The sequence below is a fragment of the Periplaneta americana genome, chromosome 14, assembly GCF_040183065.1.
Source record: "Periplaneta americana isolate PAMFEO1 chromosome 14, P.americana_PAMFEO1_priV1, whole genome shotgun sequence".
Classification (NCBI taxonomy): domain Eukaryota; kingdom Metazoa; phylum Arthropoda; class Insecta; order Blattodea; family Blattidae; genus Periplaneta; species Periplaneta americana.
The window spans coordinates 66624128-66647994 of NC_091130.1; the positions used below are offsets into that span (position 1 = coordinate 66624128).

Here is a 23867-nt window from a genome sequence, read left to right on the forward strand (position 1 = left end):
AAATACTAACCTGCAAGTCCCATATAACAAGCTGACCATCTAGTCCACTAGTACTGACTCTGGAAGCAGAACCCTTCGTTCCCTTGTACAAACACAAACATGTGATTGCATTCTGGTGAATTGTCTCCAGAGTTGTGTCACTTGTCTCTATACGAGCTTGTCGATCAAGACTCTGGAATTTTCGCATGGCACTGAAATTAAACATAAATCTTAAAATTAAATAATAGTACTACTACTGTTTCAGTACTGTTATCTGTTAATCATGCAATCATGAAAATGTGTAGAGGGTATATCAGGGGCGAATCTAGCTATTTGGCACCTCTAGGCAGAGAAAAATATTTCCACCCCTTATTTTGCCCTATATGCGTCATTTGGATCAACTGAAATAATTAATTGATTCTGCGTTATTAGGTCTATTACTGTTTCTAATATCGGAAATGCCTGACTCAGATACACCACACACTCCACTATTTTCGGTAACGCCACATTATTACACTCTGATGTACCTGGACTCGAACTGGAACAAGCTGGCTCTGTTTGGCAAATCTATTTTTGCATTTTTTCTCACAATTTCCTCTTTTTTTATTTTCTTGTCTTTCGCGAGTTTCCAGTATTGTTGTTTAGTCAACTGTCCGAATACAGGTCTGGACCCCACAAGTGACACCATCAAGGCAACTAGGCCAGGAGATAATGGGGTAAGGTGACCAGTTCCTTTTCTCCTCCATTACATATATTGCTGACTAACTACATATTACACTAATCACATTTCAGATGCAGTTCTTCCTCTGACATATATCGTCAAGTGAGTTGTACTACCTGATAATACATTTACATATCAGAGAGAACCTCAATCAGAGGTGTTTCCGGTATTGAGAACCACTTAGCTTTTTCCAACTGTCACTCATTATAATGAATATTAAAATATAAATCACCTAGGTACAAAACAACTGCACTCTTTACCGTTTCAAATTAACTTGAACTGCCAAGCGTCCTATTGCTACAATGACTGGCGGTATTTTCTTTGAATTTAAGTCTGAATGGGCATTATTGAGTGTTGATACTGGCTACTCTTATGATAAGAGTTAGGAGCATCTCTCATCACAAAGCTTATGATTGCGAGCAACGAGATTTGCCTTCCTAACGTATCGTAATATAATACCAGTAAGTTCTTTAATGTTATCACGTGGGACTCTCACGACGAGAGGGCATAACATTGAAAAAAAAGTGCTATGATCGCATTGTGACACTATTATTGAAAAACTGTCCTTTCTGCGTTGGCAGACCATTGATTAAATTTGAACTAATTGTTGCCAATGTTATTCATATCCTTTTCATTGTGCATTTAAGTTCATGTACTCTTTTAAAGAGTTATGAATAAAATTTAAAAAATATAAAAAAAATTAATAGTAATAGCTTAAAAGCCACCCCCTCAAATCTGTTGCTCTAGGCAGCTACCTAGGCCCTAAATACGCCCCTGGAGTATATCTAAGGTGGACAATTAACATTAAATTCCAGAGAACTGGATATTCTTCAACAATGACATAATGTGTCACCAAGTAAAACAACAAATATGAGAAGACACTGTGTGTATTGACATAATTATGAATATTCGCAATTGACTGTTGTTCTTAGTCAATCATTCATACAACTTAATTTCTGTTACCTCTGTTGGAGGGGAAGTTTTAAAACAATAAACAGTATGTACTATTATGGACACTGCCCTTTACTGTTTTAACCCTTTGATGCACGCATTTGGGAGAAAAATAAAAAATTGTGTTTGCAATGAAATTAATCTTTTATTTGTCTAAGAGAAGTACCTCAAATTTTAAAAATTTGAAAAACTTCAATTTTTGACACAGAAAATGGGTGGTTTCATGGTAAAACCACTATGCAATACTGCAGAACACAATGCCTTCAGACTTATTGTGAATGATACGAAAGGAAACAGTTTCTGATCTCATTAAAGCAAAGTGCTACTCCACAAGTGTTGCAGGCCCATTTACTCCCGTGTGGTTGAACTTCAGTGCTACAATAAGCACAGCGTCTTGAAGATCGACACACAGGCTTATGTGCCACCTTGTCGAATCTTTTCTCATATGGGACCGTTGGCTTGAAGTGGTGCACAGATTTCAGTACTGTCTTTCTCCCTCTAGGTTTTGGAATATTAGCTGCGACCAAACCATCAACAACTGCCAACCTGAAATTCTTCAGAGTCAGTTCTCCACCTTCACCTCTCAACGAATATACCAAGAAGGCATTAGTCACAGTGACATCAACAAAATATCAAAAAATACGGTGCCACTATCTTCAATAGATGGATCGTGGTAATTAGAATGGAAAAGAATGGACCTTCTATCCTTCCACTTGAGCCAGGACACTCCAGCATATGACGTACGGCTATCACTCTCACCATGTTTCATGTCGCGATCTCTTCTTTCGTTGTGTGGTAAACCAATACGCCCATGTCTAACTGTACCACATGCATACATATTTTGCTGCCTTAGAGATCATCAGATTCAAACTTGTGAAAAAGTTGTCAAAAACATTTTGTGATTGTCACCAACCATCTCTTCCTTGTAGCCATGATGAATAAGCTGACAAGAAAATGAAACATTTTGTTGCATATGGTAAGCATAACTACCCTGTTTGCATGGTGGTTACGTTTTGAAATCACCACATTATTTCTATATTGATGCCACATGTGTCAAAGAAATTACAATCTTGTTACTGAAATATATTCTAAAAGACCGAAAGACAAATAATACTAAATAGAAACTTATGTAACTGTGATATTTTAGCATACAACTGAAATAAAAACACGTAGCGAGTCTTCCACTCCCCAACTATACACAACAACATCGGGCATCTTAATGAACAGGCTCAGCAACACAAATATAGGGAAAATAAAATTCTTCTACAGTTACTAGGGATCAGTGAACGCAGCGCACTAGTTTTGAAAGAAAAACCACTCTGTAAATAGGCACGAAACTCAAATTTAAAAGGTGGTTACGTACTGTAACCACTGCGCTTCAAAGGGTTAAGACCCTGGCTTGCAAAGTCGCCCAGAACAAAATACGTAATTTCCTATGACTTTGTTAAACTTATTATTGCAATACTAGAAAACGGGGTACAAGTGAATCCACATTTTGAATTTATATTCTGGCAATACAGTGAAACCTCGATTCATCGTTTTGTTCTGGACTTCTGAAAAAAAAACCGGTAGAAACGGGAAAACGATTGATACGGGAACCTGTCTAAAATGAATATAAGCAGTCAAATTTACTTATAGTACACACATGTATTCATATACTAAAGAATGTGTCGTACATGAATGATTTTTTGATTAACTCACTTCATTTCTTGTTGAAAAAGTCACTAATTTTCATTTGCTTACTAGCACCTTTACTTTTTAAGCTAAACAGTAGCTTCTCAATATTAATAATGTTCACTTGGTCTCTGTTGGCGATCTCGTGAGTATATATGAACGCTCTCATGGTCTCGAACGCACTTAGTGCTTCTTGAAAACTCGGCACTGGTTTGGGATCAGCTTCATCATTATCGTCACTGTCGATTTGTCCCTCCTCCATGGGACTTCCACTCGCCACTTCCTCACACATTTCTTCCACAGACAGCACACCACATGTCGCGAGTTCTTGGTCCACAGACACATAAGCGTCGAAATCAACGCCAGCGATTCCTGTCTCCAGCTGAGTCCAGTCTTCGTCTTCATCATTTCTGTTGACTTCCGACATGTTTGATTCTTCATTTCTGTTCCCATAACCACATTTTACGAAACAGTTCTGAATTGTGAACTGAGTCACTTGTTGCCATGCCGAAACAATAAAGTGAATGGCTTGTAGTATGTCTATCTTCATTTTGACCTCTTTCCATCAAACATAAAGCCCTCTGTACTAGCTGCTACCTATACGCCTGCTTGAAGTTCTTTATAACTCCTAAATCAAGTGGCTATACAACACTGGTGCAGTTTGGGGGATAAAATATCACCTTCACATTCTTCAACGAGGATGTGTCTGGAGAATGTGCAGCACAATTATCAATAAAAAGGAGGATTTTCCTGCCTTTTGCACCAAAGAATTTATCAAGAGCATGAAGAATGTCTCTGAAAATCTCCGATGTCATCCATGCTTTGGAATTAGCATAGTATTTCACAGGTAGTTTCTTCACGTTTTTAAAAACATCGTGGTTTTGCAGACTTGCCAATAACGATGGGAACTTGTTTGTCTGAGCCATCGGAGTTTGTGCACAGCAGTACAGTCAGTCGCTCCTTCGCACTTTTGCCTCCGTGGCAGGATTCTCCTTTAAGTGCCAGTGTACGGTCTGGAAGACAGTTGAAGAAGAGGCCTGTTTCATCTGCATTATAGATGTCCCGAGGCTCGTACTCTTTCAGCAGCTCCAGGAGTCTTTGGAACCAGAGATCCGTGGCGTTGGTGTCCACAGTAGCACTTTCCCCAGCCAGTTTCTTAAACACCAAGCCATGGCGTTGTTTGAAACGAGAGATCCAGCCATTCGATGCAGAAAAGTTCTCAATCCCTATTGTTTCAGCTATTTTCAGAGATTTCTCCTTCAAGATGGTCCCATCAATGGGAATGCCTGATGCTCGTGCCTGTTGATACCAGGAAAAGAGGACATTTTCTAGCTCGCAGTAAGTTGACTCCTTGCCTGTCTTCCTCTTTTTGGCTGCTGTACCACACTTATCAGCCTGCTGTCTGATTTCTATTTTCTTTGCCAATATGCAATTTAGAGTTGAAGGTGGCAGGCCAAGACGCTTAGCTATGTCAATCCTCTTCTCCGTTGGATTTTTCTCCACCTCTTCTATAATACGAAGTCGTTCTTCTAAAGTCCGAACTTTTTTACACGGAAATGCCATATCTGAGAAAATCAGATTAGAAACTGCCAAGTTAAAAATACGAACTGTCGAGAATCGAACACGTGTGATAGACTGTGTACACAACTTGGTGGAAGCGCGGACTGGAATGGTCTACAATAGAAAACGATCGATAGGACACATGGACCCTTCTACATTGTCTTGCCAGGCAAGCTGTGAGGAAGGTCGGTGCGTAAGCAGGACAATAACCATAAAACTTCACAATTGGAGCTTGCAGCACAACATTCTGAAGACATCAACTGCTACAAGCATTTGTAAGCTTGTTGCTATTTCTTAAAACTGATCAATCCGGGATTTACACACTTCAGGGCTAAAAAATCTGGCCAATAGATGCGGGAAAACGATAAATCGAGGAACGATAGATGCGGGCTTTATAGTCGTAGTTTAAATAGCGTATGTTCAGGGACCAACGAATTTGAATGATGGATCCGGGAAAATGATACATCCGGGAACAATAAATCAAGGTTCCACTGTACATTGTTTCCTGTAATACATAACTGATTCAAAACATTGCTTTTATGATGCATCAACTGTATTACTTTAGATAGGAAAAAAGAGACTAAGACAAAAAGAAAATGCAGTGAAACCTCGATCCATCGTTTGGGGGGGGGGGGGGGTTAACAAGGAATAAAAACGATAAATACGGAAAAACTATAATACTTGGAAACCATAAAAATTGCCATATTTAGGTGTATAATAGTTGCAACAGAGTTATTGTCATCTAGTCTGCTGTCAAAAAATCTGAAAGTTAGAATTTATAAAACAGTTATAATGCTGGTTGTTCTGTACGATGTGAAACTTGGACTCGAGAGAGGAACAGAGATTAAAGGTGTTTGAGAATAAGGTTCTTAGGAAAATATTTGGGGCTAAGAGGGGTGAAGTTACAGGAGAATGAAGAAAGTTACACAACGCAGAACTGCACGCATTGTATTCTTTACCCGACATAATTAGGAACATTAAACCCAGACGTTTGAGATGGGCAGGGCATGTAGCACGTATGGGCGAATCTAGAAATGCATATAGAGTGCTGGTTGGGAAGCCAGAGGGAAAAAAGACCTTTGGGGAGGCCGAGAAGTAGATGGGAGGCAGTGGCGGCCAGTGAGACATTCTGGTGGTGGTGCCAAAAATGTAAAAAGGTGCACGCAAATCACCAAGTGAAAGGTGATAATCACAGCTCATGTTTACATTATGTTAAATAAAACAAATTAATCAAGCGAGCTATTTTACCGGGTGTGCAGTTAATGTTCCTAGTATATGAAACCAAAAACAGCAATAAACGCTTTTCTAACTTAAAAATGTGCTTATATAAAATTTATCATTTGAATGTTAAGAGAGGAATTTAACTAATCACTAACATTTTTAAATTCCAAGCAATGTACTCACCAAAGTGCCAATCCAATGCCGAGAGACATCTGCATCTGGATTAAAAAGAATGGTACTGGAAATCCATTCGTCGTTCCTTTTTTTTGCCAAACAAGTCTATCACTTTTGCATTGAAACCTTCAATCTTATATATAAAAGATTTTTCGCACGATAACATTCCTAAAGCACTCAATCTTTCTTCCTTCATAGTGTTTCTAAGAAATGTTTTTATTCTTTTCAGCATAGAAAAGCATTGCTCAGCTTCAAAAGTGGAGATGGGCATTGTAATTAACAATTTCAAAATTTTGATTGTCTCCTCGAAAGTATCACATAGTTCATCTTCTAGAATTAAGGAAAGAAATGGAACTGCTCCAGAAACTAATCTTAATTCAGGCCTACCATAGAAAACTTCTAGCTCGCCCTTCAACTTTAGTTTGTCCAGAAATGAATAAACTTCTGTCATTTCATCAAGATATTTATCCGGAAAACTTCTAATGTATTTATCAAAACTTTTAACCTCAAACAAGTTGGTAGCAGTGAGGTGTCTGGTGAACCGAAATCGGGTTTTTATCTCAGAAAGGATAGCATCACATACTTCCAAGGCATCTCTTTTTCTGAAGTCATCATCAGTTCGCGATCTCTTAGCAGGCACTACTTTGTCACACTCATTGAAAATTGCACCAATGTCGTCTCTGATTCCCTGAATTATGATTTCAAAATTCTGAATATCTTGTTTTACTTTAATTGGCTCAGCGATTTTCTTTTGTAATTGATTAAAAATTATGTCGACATGAGGCATTATCTTATTGAAAAATGTCAACCAGAAAACAAAATCTTTATCTTGAAGTCTTTGTTTGTAGGGACCTGCTTTTTCAATAGTAGATGACGACTTTATGTTTTCATTATTTTCAATAGTTTGCATCACTTTAATAAGGTCTTCTCTGTTCTCAAAAAGATCTTTGATTACACGTGAATGGTAATTCCATCTGGTGGGTGATACTCGGGGCAAACTTTTCTCTATGATTTCTCGCATTACTTTTGATCTTTGTGGTGAATTCGAAAAAAAAAAAAGAACAAATTCCTGAGAGATGTGCAAAAAAGATACGAGCCTTATGAATAACAGAGGCAGCTGTGGACATAATGAGATTTAGTTGGTGCGCATAGCAATGGATGTAATTTGCATTCGGGTACTTGTCTTTAATCAACTTTTGTACTCCATTTAACCCTCCGCTCATGACATTTGCTCTGTCGTAACTCTGAGCAATAAGTTTTCCTGGATTGTCACCAACTAAGGTCTCGAGTTCTCTTAAAATGCAGTCTGCAATAGCATTCACATTTTGAGCTTCTAGGTTAATAAAGTTCCAAAATCTTTCCACTGGCTTCCCATTGATAACATATCGTAAGACAATTACCAATTGAAATTCACAAGATACATCGGTGGTTTCATCAGCTATTACAGCTACATAGTTGGCACTTTTTATTTCTTTGCGAACTTCTTCATGATATATCTGCAACATACATTCGAGAAGTTCGTTTTGTATAGTCTTGGAAAGGCCTTTAAGGACTGAAGACTGAGATAGATGAACTTTCAGATCTTTATCCAATTCAGCGCTGAACTGAATTAATTCCCGAAACACTCCTTTATTTTCGGATGTTTCTGTTTCATCATGTCCTCTGAGCGCCAACTCCAGCGCACCACAAAACCGAATACAGTTTATAATTAAATTTAGAATATATCTATTCTTATCCACTTGTTTATTATGGTTGATTATTGTTTGCCTATAGTGCGTATCCAGCTTACTCTGAATATTGGTTTTTCCCAAAAATGAAAGACTTAAAACATTGTCCATGTGACGCTTAGATGATTCGTGCACTTTCATTTTAGACCATATGTGGCCTATATCAGTAATTCCGGTCTTACACCAACTTACATCTCCACCGAACAACACACATGCAAAGCAAAAGAAAGCATTTTTCTCTTCACAGCCACAAATCCATTTGTTCTTGTAATAAATCTCAGGATTGAACTTGCGGCATCGAATTTTTGTTTGTTGATGAAGATTCAGATTTGGAAGCGGTCTACCCAAATTCTTTATTGCAATTTTTTCTGCGAGCGTTCTATTACTAAATGGAGTTTGCAGCAATTCACTTATTTTATTCATCTCTCCACATTTCCACACCAAACTCACGTATTACTTACACCACAATCACTATAATTAACCAACACATAGGTAGCAGTCTGTTGTACTTTATTTATAGACGTCCTATTCACTAATGATACCGAATTCTAATGTCTTTGTTAAGTCATATTCCAGAAAATCATTACAATATCATTTCCGCAACTAATAACAAAATTTGCAAATACAGATAAATGCAAAATTTTCACAGTATGGTTAAGTCAAAATACTACTAGGTTCAAAAAGTTCCCGGAATTTTACTACCATTTTTCGTATTAATATATAACAAGGGATATTATACATTTGTTTTGTTGGTAACATTCATGATGTCATTTCCTTAAAGTTTGTTGATAATGGCAATTACTGGTTTTGAGTTGTAGGCAATTGTTTATCATAGTGTTTCGTTTGTTCGTCGCATTTTGTAATTATGTCCACAGAGCAAAGTACAAACATCAAGTTCTGTGTTTTGCTGGGGACATGATCAGTATGGCTGATGAAGATGGTGATTTCTTAAACAAAATGAAACTGGTGCTACTTGTACGACCCAGTCCCTAAACGACAGTCATCTGAGTGGAAATTGAAAACATCTCCTCGGAAGCAAAAATTTCCTAGGCACACTTCCAAAGGCAAAGTTATTTTAAATGTTATGTTTTATTTAACGACGCTCGCAACTGCAGAGGTTATATCAGCATCGCCGGATGTGCCGGAATTTTGTCCCGCAGGAGTTCTTTTTCATGCCAGTAAATCTACTAACATGAGCCTGTCGCATTTAAGCTCACTTAAAGCAAAGTTATGTTGGAAGTTTTCTTCGACTCTCAGGGTCTCATGCACCATGAGTTCATTCCAGAAGGTCGTACTGTAACGAAAGAATTGTACGTAGAAACCCTCCGTCGCCTCTGGGACGCAGTGAGAAGGAAACGTCCAGAAAAGTGGGTAGAAAACAACTGGTTCCTTATGCATGACAATGCACCTGCTCATCGCGCAATTATTATAAAGAATTTTCTTGCCAGGCACAACATAACTGCTTTGGATCACCCACCATACTCTCCTGATCTCTCACCACCTGATTACTTTCTGTTTCCCCGTCTGAAAAGTCATCTGAAAGGACGGAGATTCAATGCTGAAGAGGTTATCGCAAACGCGACGAGAGCACTAAGACGGGTTTCACAAAATGGCTTCCAGGAACTCTACACGCGTTGGCAAAAGTGTGTTGTTGCGGAAGGCAACTATTTTGAAGGAAATGCTGTAGAATAGTGTTTAAGGTACGTTGTTTCTATGATGCTAGCAAATTCCGGGAACTTTTTGAACCTAGTATGTATAAATAACTTTTAGAACTAGTAAAGTTACTGGCAAAAACACATGAAATGAACGGTGATACAGACAATAAATGAAAACGTTTACACTTCACTTCAACAGACCGATGAATCCAAGGCAGCAGCTTGAATAACACATGTTCATGTCCCATAGACAAAAACAGTCCTGCACAAATCTCATTATATCGTTAACAAAAGCATCAATACTAGCAACAGTGTAACGATATTTAGTTGCCGCGAAATAAAACAAATATCACACAAAATTAACAAATAGTGTTACATAATATGAGAAAATACATAGTTGTCTTTCTAAAAATAACCATGACTGATTTTCTCTGCATTCGATATAGTTAAATGAATAATAATTTGTACTTTCAAATCCAAGTTGTGTGCATTAGTTTTGAATTGGTAACATTGCATTAAGATTTGGCACCGAACTTTGTGTTTTCGTGTAAGTCTGCTCTTGAGACGACGGTTTCCTGCCAAACTTTTCCAACAAACCCTGCCATCTATCGGAATTTCTGCATTACTGCGCTCTAGCGGACGGAATTTTAACTACTGAGTCAAACTGAACTCGGCTCAGTCTCCGCCATAAGAATGCATATGAACTAAACCAGTAGCCTTTTGTACAGTGTTATATGGGCTTACCCGGTGCTACAGCGAACTGGCTCCAACGTTCGAAAAAACCTGCAAGAGTGCGTCCCAATCTGTACGCACACTCGTTCAGATGAAATAGGAATAAAATACGTAGAAATAAATTATTACAACTTATTTCTAGGGTATTATTTTTTGTTTCTTTCATTGGTGATGCCATGGCACACTGGCACTGCCCCAAAAGCCGCCCCTGATGGGAGGATAACATTAAAATGGATTTGAGGGAAGTGGGATATAATGATAGAGACTGGATTAATCTTGCACAGGAGAGGGTTCGATGGCGGGCTTATGTGAGAGCAGCAATGAACCTCCGGGTTCCTTAAGAGCCATTTGTAAGTAAGTAAGTAAATGTTCTACTAACCTCAAACCACCAGCTTCTTTCTTTTGTGAAACATCCAATTTACAGTTCAAGTATAATTGACCAGATTCATTTACAGAATACAGCATTGGACAGCAACTGTGACCCTGAAAAGAATGAGAAAGATTAAAATAAAATTGAAGACTACAATACACGCAACACTTTTATAAATAATTTTTTAAAATTCAAATGGCATTCATTAAATTTGATTCTTTCTTGCATCGCAGAAGATTGCTGGTATATTATATTCTATCTTCTTCTGTCATTCTACTGCACTTCTTAATAATTATATATAATAGGTAACATCAAGAACTGCACTTGTACACTACAACTTTGAAGATGTATTGTGTTTTCTCTACCTTAAAACTTTTGTCAGTCAGCAACCACAGCAAAAGTTTCCATGCTGTTAATTGAGATAATACAGAACTCACAGAATCAATAAAGTGTGTCCTGAAAGTTCATGCTTTTAACTGTAGTAAAGTTTCACATTTAAATAATAAATGTCTAGAATTTTTATCAATGTTTGAACAGTAGATTTCAGTAGATTTGGGGTTAACCGGTAAATTTATATACAAGAAATAAAATTTCCCTTAAAAGCAATTGTGTGTGTTGTTTACATTTCTCGTTGTCTCATCCATCTCTCGCATTACACAAGTTTCATCTCTCCAGTAGGTAATAACCTTTACAGGGTTGTCAGAGTGCAACAAGTTTTAAAATTTATTTGGAGAACGAAAAGTTACATTTGTTGGGATCAAATTTTTGCACATTTAAAGGACAAATCTAAAATTCTTTCAATAATTTATCATAATAATATACTGCTCTCTTAAAATGACTGAGCATATCAGGAATTAATTCAATAGTTTTCCCAAAATACGCTATGAAATGTTTCATATAATTTTTTTTTTTTTCCGAAAAGGAAGTAAAAACGAGCAAAACGGTGTGTTGTGGTAATTGTGCTAGCCATCTAAGGGGGTGATTAATGAACAAACGAAAAGTTTCTATTCCTTTCGGAATTTCGATGATATGGAGGGAACCAACCAACCATATTGATTACTTATTTTTATATGACTAAAATAGGAGGGCTTAAAGAAAAAGATAGATAGAAAATTGAATATCCAAATATTCCACCAGCCATTAGACCCATTAGTCACAGTGATGAAATACAGATTCCTATTCCTCCTGACTCTTGGACACTAGAAAACGAGACTGAAAGAACTGATAATCCAGAAAAAGTTCCATCAAGATCTGATTCAGAATTTGAAGGCACAGATCCGAATGTGAGTCATCAGGTAACTCAGGAGAGTTAAATGAGCTGATCCGAGATTTAAATCTTCAAAAGCACAAGCAGAACTTTTAGGTCCTAGGCTAAAAGAATGGAATTTCTTACACAGAGATACAAGCATATCTTCATTTCGAAAAAGAGAGGAGTACCTAGTTAAATACTTCAAAATGGAAATTCCCCGTGTTACTGTTGTGATGAATGGAACAGTAACATACTCAATTTTAGTTCTTGCTCTCAAAAAAAGATAAAAAAAATGTGATTTACTATAAAACTGAGGATGCTACATAAAAACTAAGGGCATATTTGAACTCAGCACATCAAAATACATAATAAATTCCATTGTGCAAAAAAAAAATCAAATCGAAATGATAGCCGTCCAAATCTTGGATTTAAAATACTGGCATCCTAATCAATTCAAATGAACAAGAAAGAAAATGTAAATTAATGTTAAAAAAATACATAATGAAATTTTAAAAAATAATATTCTGTGACAAGATGTGGTAGCTATCAAAACAATAAAAATTTATTGAAAATAAATAATATACATTGAATATTATAAAGATGAATAGAGATGATGATTGATGATGTTCAATGAAGATTTTAAAATGGTTGATGCAATTGTCTGAAGAGTCTTTTCAGGAACTTTTAATTTTCTGAGGATCTCCAATGTAAATTTGGGAATTGTTCCTCGTGCACCAAACATAAGTCAGACACTGTATCAACTACGAGGTTATTTAGCATCAATGAGATTGGCAATAGCGAGATGGTATTTGGCGAGATGAGGCCGAGGATTCACCATAGATTACCTGGCATTCACCTTACAGTTGGGGAAAGCCTCGGAAAAATGCCAACCGGATAATCAGCCCAAGCGGGGATCAAACCCGTGCATGAGCACAATTTCAGATCAGCAAGCAAGCGCCTTAACCGACTGAGCCACGCCGGTGGCTAATTTTTTGTTGTTGTTCAGTGAACCAAATTTAATGGTATTAAATAGCAAATTACAGTTAAAATATATAAGATTATGATGACAATGAAAGGTTCACAACGAAATTAATTAAACAAAATACTTACCGCTGCAACCAATGAATTCGGGCCAACCCAAACACAACTTAGAAATGGAAGGAACTCGGTACGCAACTTGCTCACAGCCATTTGATGGGTTGCATCCGCCACAGCGACAGAGGAATCGTGCCCAACCCAACAGACACGGTTCCCATCTCCAGAAAATGCAACACTATGGACCCAACCACCTGTAATTGATCATAATCAAATAAAATTAAAGTATCCTCAACACATAACTACTTAATGCTTCAACAGTCTGTCTAAGTCAACCAGTTAACCAATGTGATGAATTATGAACAGTAATCTCACTAGAGGTTTTGATTTATCTAGAGAAAATCAAAATTCGAGTGGGATTTAGTTGACTATTACATGATTAGAAGATAGTATATAAAGATTAGAAATAACGAAGTACTCTAATACAATAAAATGTTAATTGACTTACGAAAATACTGAACTGTCTTCAAATGTATTATTATACCATCTCAACATTACAAATATTCCTGTAGATGGCAGTAGTGTTTTTCGATTAGCGGTTTTTTTGTTATCAGTTGTGCCACATATAGAATCTTCATTGAACTCTGTTGACGATTACTAGCAAGAAGGCTTTGCTGATTCAGTTTCATTTTTATTAAAATAGTTTTTTTACTCCTTCAGGGAAGAACTAAGATTGTATTTTTGTCCATGTTATTTTATTAACAATAAACAACAATATAACAGTTATTGTTTTCTAATGCCAGGCTAGAAATTGTATTTAAATAATAATATATCTGAGTAAAATTGTTGTATGTAATGTGTCTGTGATCTATTATATATAATAAACCAAAACCAATAATGCCAGGCATTTGACAATAAAATCATTTGACCTCTTGCACTCCAATATTTTTCAAAGATATTATCATGGTCAGCCAGTGAAGCACAGATTTTGAGGTGTTCCGAATCCATTTCTTGGTTTGAGTTGCACAATGCGCAGTTAGAGGACTGATATATTCCAATTCTATCCAGATCCTTGGCCAAACAGTCATGGCCTGTCGCCAATCTAAATGCAGCTACAGACGATTTTCGTGGTAAATCGGGAATTAACTGTGGATTATGATGCAGAGAGTTCCATTTTTTCCCTTGAGATTGTGTTATCAAATTTTGTTTGTTGAAGTCTAAGTATGTATATTTAATAAATCTTTTCACAGAGTAATACATAGATTTAGCAACAGGTCTGTAAGTAGCAGTGCTGCCCTTAAATGGCAAGATGTAGCCGATTTAAGTGAACACCATAAAAAAATAGTTGCATTCCACTTCAATTATCTGGATCCCAGTAATCAACATCACTTGACAGATGATTTTCAATAAATCTTAGTATTAAACAATCTCTGATACGTGACTATCCATAATATCACACAGCAGAAGCTATAACAAAACCTAAATAATATAAAAAAAGTGTTAGAAATGTTTTAATTAGGGATGATGAAATAAACAAGAAAAGTCTTAATTAAGGATGATGAAATAAAAAATAAACATGAACATTTTTAAAAGGAACAATTATTGAAAGTATAAATTTCAAATTTGAATGTTTTAGTGGTTGGTGGTTCAGTTGATGTTACACTGGATGTGTGCGTAAAAGAAGTGGAACTCGTTGATGTACATGGTGTATTTCTCAACTTATTCAGGATTTCCGAATGGCGCTCTTCATTTATTTGTAAATAGGGTTTCAGGGAATGTGCATAACTATGACCAGTGATCTTTATTAATGTTTGTTCTTGAATGCCAATGCGAGTCATATTTGAAACTGCTGTGCATCGACTGGAGTGGTTTGTAATTTTACATTTTTTTTTTTATTTCCAACCAGTGCAGTTTGAAATGCTGTCAAACAAAGAAACAAATGCTAGGGTAGTGATAAAAACAAACTAATACTAGGAAAGCAATAAAATTAAACCAATGTTAGGGGAGCGATAAGCAGCCATTATTGGTTGAAAGACGTCCTTTCATACCGTTTTATTGGCCAAAAGTAGTATGACGTAGTAAAAGTGTAATAGTCAATACAAAAGGCATGAATTCTGAACTTGTCAGACGCCATCAAAAAGTGCTACATTATCTACAGGGTGAACTTAAAATGTGGGGACAAACTTTAGGAAGTGATTCCTGATAGAAGAAGGAACAAAAAGGTCGTAAGAATAATTGACTAAATATCCAAAAACGAAAGTCTTCCATGATAACATGACAATACTGTTATTCATAAGATCAGTCCCTTGTAATGGCAATCATATCAGTTACAGTATGTTTGCGCTTATTTTCATTTGCAGATCAGCTACGTAGTGCATTTTGTACAATGCTGTTAGAATGGCCCAGCTTATATCACAGATGGGCCACATGCATAGACAGGGGTTATCCACCACACCTTGTAGAACATGTTCTTCCAGATCAGGTTATGAACTTGATGCTGTTTCCCTCCGTCTGCACGCATTCCATCAAATGACTCATCTCACAAAGACAACAGGAACACTGCTGCAAATGTTTTATGATACAGTTACTGTCTTTGAGGGAATCTTTCGTGGTAGATTAAAATATTCCCATTCACTAGTCCATACATGAATATCATCTCCACTTGTTCCCGATATGAATACTGGGTTATTCTTACAGTACTGTACAATGTGCACTACAGAGCTGATCTGCAACTAGGGTGCTCTAAAATTCCCCTTACAAACTTCTAGGACTTGTTAAGGGGCCTGAGTAGATAATATTTTGAATTGGAACCCATGTCTGGAAACATACTGTTTCCGTGCTACAGCCGTTTCAAAGCAAGCACTGCCTGAACGTACGTCACGTGTCTCAACAAGTAATAGCTTCGCGATTCGTCCACCTGCAGCGTTACATGATGAGGGGTGCTTACGTCAGATCATGTGATGTCAATTGACGTTTATCCTACCTCTCGGAGCTAGTTCGAGCCTCATTCACTGTCTTTCAGTGTTAGAGCAACACGGTTCAGTACACTTTTGCAGAATACACCGACATGATCCTTCTGTATGGCGAAGCTCAAGATAATGGAAGAGCTGCTTGTCGCCTTTATTGAGATCGTTATCCACAATGTCCGACTCCATCGCATACCCTTTTCGCCATAATTACGCAACGGCTTCGAGAAAGGGGTACCTTCACCGCCAGCAGGAATGACTGTGGTGCTCCAAGGAAATGCCGCACTTCCGAATTGGAAGAGGCCGTACTGCATCAACTTGAAGGGAACCCGTCAATGAGTACACGAGCAATTGCGCGTGTAATGGATGTTGCTCCCAGCACAGTCTGAAATGTTCTGCATGAACAACTACATGCATACCACCTCCAAAGGATACATTCATTACTGCCAGCTGATTTTGCTCCACGCGTTCAGTTCTGTACGTGGTTTCTGCACCGCTGCATCAACGAGCCCCTATTTCCACGGCGCATTCTCTTCACAGATGAATGTACATTTACTAGGGATTGTGTACTCAATTCACGAAACAGCCATGTCTGGGCAGACGAAAACCCCATGCCACGCATGTCCAGGGATTCCAACACCGATTTTCTATCAATGTGTGGGCAGGTATTCTGGATGGTCATGTGATTGGACCGTAAATTCTTCCATCCCCGCTAACAGGTCCCATCTACTTGATCTTACTACAACACGTATTGGGTGTGTTGTTGGATGCTGTGGCATTGAACGTCCGTCAAGACATGTGATTTCAGCATGACTGCGCACCTCACTTTTCACATGCTGTTTGGGAACATCTGGACCGACGATTCAAACAAAGATGGATAGGCCGAGGTGATCCAATTGCATGGCCTCCACGATCACCGAATTTGACTCCATTGGACTTTTTCCTCTGGGGTCGTATGAAGAGTTTGGTTTATGAGACTCCTGTAGAGACAGCAGAAGATCTGGTGGCACGAGTTGTGGTCGCTGCAGGAGAGATTGCAGATACATGAGGTGTGATAGAGCGCATTTACCAAAACATCATTCGTAGGTACAATGCGTGCAATGAAGTTGGTGGTCGCCACATCGAACCGCATTTGTAGTGAATTTGAATGTTGACCATCATTTGAAAAGGACAAAAATAGTTTAAGTTGTACTGTAAACAAAAGTGTTTGTGACAAATGATTCAATTTCCATTTTGTTTCTTTGGTTATTAATGAGTTGAATTGTAAAACAAATGATGTACCGGGTCATGCCTCATAATAAAATAAGTTACTTGTAAAAGTGGTCACGTTAAAAACATGTTTTCAAACGGCTGTAGCACGGAAACGGTACGTTTCCAGACATGGGTTCCAATTCAAAATATTATCTACTCAGTCCCCTTAACAAGTCCTAGAAGTTTGTAAGGGGAATTTTAGAGCACCCTGTATTAGATCTAAACCATGAAGAAACAACCCACCATTGGTGTTACAAGTGCAACACTGAAAAAAAAAATATATATATCATTCGACTGTTTCTACAGATAATGATCAATTCACTTATTTACTAATGGCTTTTAGAGAACCCGGAGGTTCATTGCCGCCCTCACATAAACTCGCCATTGATCCCTATCCTGAGCAAGATTAATCCAGTCCCTAGCATCATATTCCAACTTCTTCCAATCCATTTTAATATTATCCTGCCTTCCCAGATATCCGGAATTTTAATTGCCAAACTATAACATTATATTATATTATATTATAATTTATATATAGTATTATATTATACATATTATGTTATTGTTTATTTCACAGAAATAGTTTTATTAAAATTATAAGTGAGAAGAATTCCAGTATCGATTATGACTAGAGCCCGGATGTTTAGGCATTTATAACAGTTAAAATAGGCAGGAAAAAAGGACAATAAAAACGTAAAAAAAAAAGGCACAATAAATTTTGAAAAAGACATTATAAATTTAAAAAAAGGCAGAATATATTTTAGCAATAAAGTTAAATGATATCAAAGTAACACACATTTTTACTTCGTAGTTGACACATGTTGAATTATAAAATACTTTTTTTTCGTGATTGTCTTTTCACAAATCTTACATAACAAAACTGTTTCATCAGTTGAAAACACATGGGCACCGAATTCACCAATGTAAGCATGAAGTTTACTTTTCAATGGTTTACTGAATTTAGGCATTCTAGTTAAACGATCATATACCTTCTGTCACCTGACAATAAATGACTGTTCCTCATTCAAAATTCTTTCTCCTACAATAATAAACACGTGAAGCACAAAATTGTAACAGTAAGATTTGAAAATATGAAAGCAAACAATTGAAAATGCTACGTAACAACTTCTATGAGTCCACACCTGTGGAGTAACGGTCAGCGCGTCTGGCCACGAAACCAGGTGGCCCAGGTTCGATTCCCGGTCGGAGCAAGTTACCTGGTTGAGGTTTTCTCCGGGGTTTTCCCTCAACCCAAGATGAGCAAATGCTGGGTAACTTTCGGTGCTGGACCCTGGACTCATTTCACCAGCATTATCACCTTCATCTCATTCAGACGCTAAATAACCTAAGCTGTTGATAAAGCGTCGTAAAATAACCTACTAAAATAGAATAAAATAAAAACTTCTATGAGATCGGGCTTAATATTTAAAATTATAAGGCTGATTGTTGGTATTGTGAAGACATGACATTATATTTGTAACTGTGGATTGTCGATCAATTAAAGCAATAATATTAAAGCACGATTATTAGCAGATTAAGGGGTTCGGATACCTCCTATCTTGGCAATGTTAAATTTTCAATATTGTGGTACACTTAGCTCTTAAACCATTGAAGATACAGACCTGAAACTTTTACAGATTGTTGTTCAATGCTTTATCTCTGCATTAAATCATTTAAGTTGATTTGGCTGTCATGATACTTTCTCCCTGATTTTTTTCCTAACTGTCCAAAATTTAACATAATTTTATTTAATAATTTTTTTTCTGACTTTTTTTTTTTTCAATTCACATAATTTTACATTTAATACTAAGGGCATGGTTATAGCAACATCTGGTAAAAAAATTAAGTATCTATCTGGAATAGTTTTCACACTGAGTGTACTCAAAGTTTGAAAAATGTCAAATGGGAGAAAAATAGGTTTAAACTTTCAGTATAAAAAAACTTTCTTCTGTCATACCTAGAACTTCCCAGCACCATATGCAGGGTCTTCCTGGTCTTCCCTTTTCCTTTGTTCACTTCTCCTCTTCTTCCTTGCCTCCTTGGTCATCTCTTCAGCTTGTCTCTCTGCATCTTTCAGTCGTATGGCATCCAACGTCCAATGTGTCTCATGGTGTAGAAACCTGGATCAATTCCCAGCTGCTGTTGAACTTTTGCTCTCCCAATATTACCCAAATTGAAGGACAGCACTGCTTCCAGAACACCTACTTTTAGTGTACTATTGCCCACAAACACATTCTTGGGTACTCTGGTCCAGATGAGATTGTTGAACGATTCATTTGGGTTTTGAGTACGTCCATGGAGGCACTTTTTCAGAAGATCTGGTTGTGCTAGATCTCTATAAATAGGTTTCACTAAATCCATTATGACTTCAGGGAGACCATGGTGCTTGTAATTTATTGTCAGAACTGTTGTATTTGCTCCATGAATTATGAGGGCACAATCCATGAACAGGTGTAGTGTCAGTAGAAATTTTATGAAAAAAGCTAGCCCACACTGCCTTTCTCATATTCTCCAGATTACCTATATTTTCCATTATGGCTTTACCGTAATAGTCTTGTAGCTGGTCTATTTCACTGCTTGTGAGTCTTTTAGTACCACCAATTCCTTTCCCATCTCCTAATTTCTTCCCCTTTCATTCTTGTACCAGTCGCCTAAGTCGAGACCCCATCCTCTTATGAACATGTCCCACACACTCTAATTTTGTGATATTAGTGCTATCCCCATATGGTTTTGCTGCCACTACACTATGAATCCCTTGCTATCTCCATCTCCTAAGTATTGGATATATTTTACTCCCCTACTCTCTACAGACCTCTGAAATATTCTAACTGCACCATCTGCTTCCATTCCACCACTGGATCCTGCATAGTTCACTTCACAATTATCATGTTCTTCACATTTTCCTCTTCTTTTATAGCTCATACAATATTTTGAAAGACATTCTACATCCAAAACCTTACCAGTGTCTACACTAGTAGCTGTCACTACACTATGAAGAGAACTATGGCCACGCTTTTGCCAAGTTCCATCCAATGCAACAGCAATTTCGTTGCGCCCATTGTTGTCATTTACAGCTTCTATTGCTGCGTCTTGCATGCACTGTTCTGCTACCTTTTCAAGACTCTAACAAAACACTATTTACTTTATTATACAGCACTGGTGGAGCTGGAGCGTTTAGCACTGAACACAGTGTCTTACCTGCTGCCCTACCTTTACCGATGCAATGCATACCGTACACGATTCTACGATTAATTTCAAAACCCCTGATTTGAAGTAAAAAATGAATGATTTTCCTCACATTTTTCACAAACAAGTGTCAACTTGCTTGCCAGTCCTTTCCTGTTTTTCGAATTCACATATACAGATACACAATTTACACTCAAACAATATCTACACTGTACAAATGACCTCACTGCTTGTGCCAATAATTCAATGTCCACAAACTGGTAACATGTACTCAACCTCTCACTGTCATTATCTGAAATAGTATCAGAGAACACACTGAAGAGTTTCCTTGAAGAAGACAGTTTCTTGCTGGTTGAACTTCTGAAATTATTAGTACTTGATGTAGAGGGTGTAGATAAAACTGAATTTGAATCACATGTTTGTGTAGGCCTAATCACATCAGCACTAAGATCAACATTTAACACATTATTATTGCTATTAGAACTACTGGCTTTGTTTTTCTTACTATTATTCTTGTTTACATACTTATTTCCACGAGATTTTCTTTTTCCAAACAGTTTAGCCCTCATATTTACACAAGAAAAGAGCACACCACTAGGAAAACTTAAAATGTTTACGAAAAATAGTAAACAACTGCTGTTGCTAAGCTTCAGACAGTGCAGTCAACAAAACGAGCAAAGTTTTCTCTCCTGTTAGTGGGTTCTTTCAGAAATATGTTGTTGTTGTTTTCTAATGCCAGGCGTTTGACAATAAAGTCATTTGACCTCTTGCACTCCAATATTTTTCAAAGATATTATAATGGCCAGCCAGTGAAGCACAGATTTTGAGGTGTTCCGAATCCATTTCTTGCACAATGGGCAGTTAGGGGACTGATATATTCCAATTCTATGCAGGTGTTTGGCCAAACAATCGTGGCCAGTTGCCAATCTAAATGCAGTTACAGACGATTTTCGTGGTAAATCGGGAATTAACTGTGGATTTTGATGCAGAGAGTTCCATTTTTTCCCTTGAGATTGAGTTATCAAATTTTGTTTGTTGAAGCCTAAGTATGTAGATTTAATAAATCTTTTCACAGAGTAATACGTAGATTTAGTAACAGGTCTGTAAGTAGCAGTGCTGCCCTTCTTTGCTAAAGCATCCGCATTCTCGTTTCCCAGGATTCCACAATGGCATGGTATCCATTAGAATACAATTCTTTTATTGAGTGATATTAATTGAGAGAGCATTTTAGTTATTTCTGCTGTTTGAGATGAAGGTGTGTGTTTAGAGACTATTGATAGAATAGCCGCTTTGGAGTCTGACAATATAACTGCATTCTTAAATTTATTGGTGTGGCATAGAAGATTCCTGAGACTTTCACTTATTGCAATGATTTCTCCATCAAAAATTGTTCCATATCCAAGTGATCTATAAAGTGAGAAGAGACAGCACGTAACACCTGCACCGGCACCTTGTTCTCTGGAGATCAAGGATCCGTCAGTGTATAAATGAAGCTAGTTTTGTGGAGGGTACCTAATATTAATTGTCTCTAAAGACAACTGTTTTAGTATTTCAGTGTTTACTTCTGATTTTAGTATTTCTTCTGTTAAATTTAGATTATATTCTATATTTAATAGAGTTAAAGGGTTTGGTTTAATTTGTACGTTTTCTTTTAAATTCGGGATATTGATTTTCTGTTTTAATTCTTGAACAATGGATATGAAACTTTACTGAGTTTTCAATCTACAGAGAGGACTGTATGAATGCCAACTGTTTCCTGGTAATCTAAAAAGTTTTTCATATTGAATCAGTGCTTTTTCTTCTATTGTCATTTTGATGCTGTTAATATTAGTGAGGAATCTCATAAAATCTATTGGAGTTGTTTTGATTCCACCAGTAATGAGTCTGAGAGCTTGGTTTTGAACATATTCTATTTCGTTTATGGAAGGTGAAGTAATTAAAATTTATCCGCAGTATGTTAGCACTGGCTGTATAAACATTTTGTATGTAGTGTTCAAAGTATTCCTAGAGCATCCCCATTTCTTTCCTGCTAGTCTTTTTAGAAGGAAGAATCTTTTACGAGCTTTCAGAAATATAACATGACAAATATCAGAGATAATAGCTTCAGAACAAATTTACAGCATGCCAAGAAAAGGGGGAGTAACCAATCTTTGACTTGCATACAGTTACAAAACTATTTAAAAAGGGCACTTGCTGGAATAGTTGAACGCTGATATTTTGGAATATGTTGTTGTTGTTTTCTAATGCCAGGCATTTGACAATAAAGTCATTTGACCTCTTGCACTCCAATATTTTTCAAAGATAGTATCATGACTAGCCACTGAAGCACAGATTTTGAGGTGTTCCGAATCCATTTCTTGGTTTGAGTTGCACAATGGGCAGTTAGGGAACTGATTTATTCCAATTCTATGCAGGTGTTTGGCCAAACAATCACGGCCTGTTGCCAATCTAAATGCAGCTACAGACGATTTTCGTGGTAAATCGGGAATTAACTGTGGATTTTGATGCAGAGAGTTCCATTTTTTCCCTTGGGATTGAGTTATCAAATTTTGTTTGTTGAAGTCTAACTATGTAGATTTAATAAATCTCTTCACAGAGTAATACGTAGATTTAGTAACAGGTCTGTAAGTAGCAGTGCTGCCCTTCTTTGCTAAAGCATCCGCATTCTTGTTTCCCAGGATTCCACAATGGGATGGTATCCATTGGAATACAATTCTTTTATTGAGTGATAATAATTGAGAGAGCATTTTGGTTATTTCTGCTGTTTGAGATGAAGGTGTGTGTTTAGAGACGATTGATAGAATAGCTGCTTTGGAGTCTGACAATATAACTGCATTCCTAAATTTATTGATGTGGCATAGAAGATTCCTGAGGCATTCACTTATTGCAATGATTTCTCCATCAAAACTTGTTGTTCCATATCCAAGAGATCTATAAAGTGAGAAGAGACAGCACGTAACACCTGCACCGGCACCTTGTTCTCTGGAGATCAAGGATCCGTCGGTGTATAAATGAAGCCAGTTTTGTGGAGGGTACCTAATATTAATTGTCTCTAAAGACAATTGTTTCAGTTTTTCACTGTTTACTTCTGTTTTCAGTATTTCTTCTGTTAAATTTAGATTATATTCTATATTTAATAGAGTTAAAGGGTTTGGTTTAATTTGTAAGTTTTCTTTTAAATTCGGGATATTGATTTTCTGTTTTAATTCTTGAACAATGGATATGAAACTTTTTTGAGTTTTCAATCTACAAAGAGGACTGTATGAATGCCAATTGTTACCTGGTAATGTGATAAGTTTTTCATATTGAATCAGTGCTTTTTCTTCTATTGTCATTTTGATGCTGTTAATATTAGTGAGGAATCTCATAGAATCTATTGGCGTTGTTTTGATTCCACCAGTAATGAGTCTGAGAGC

The 23867-nt window shown here is 37.0% G+C and overlaps 1 protein-coding gene across 1 annotated transcript in view; it reads right to left on the bottom strand.

Annotated features, from left to right (window-relative positions):
• Window positions 1-23867, bottom strand: part of Arpc1 (Actin-related protein 2/3 complex, subunit 1A) — a 42153-nt gene that overhangs the window by 3393 nt on the left and 14893 nt on the right. Inside the window, exons 7-9 of the mRNA XM_069845455.1 lie at window positions 13124-13302; window positions 10774-10877; window positions 11-191 (exon numbers count right to left, since the gene is read on the bottom strand). Coding sequence (XP_069701556.1) covers window positions 11-191; window positions 10774-10877; window positions 13124-13302 — 464 coding nt within the window. The remainder of the gene's footprint in view (window positions 1-10; window positions 192-10773; window positions 10878-13123; window positions 13303-23867) is intronic.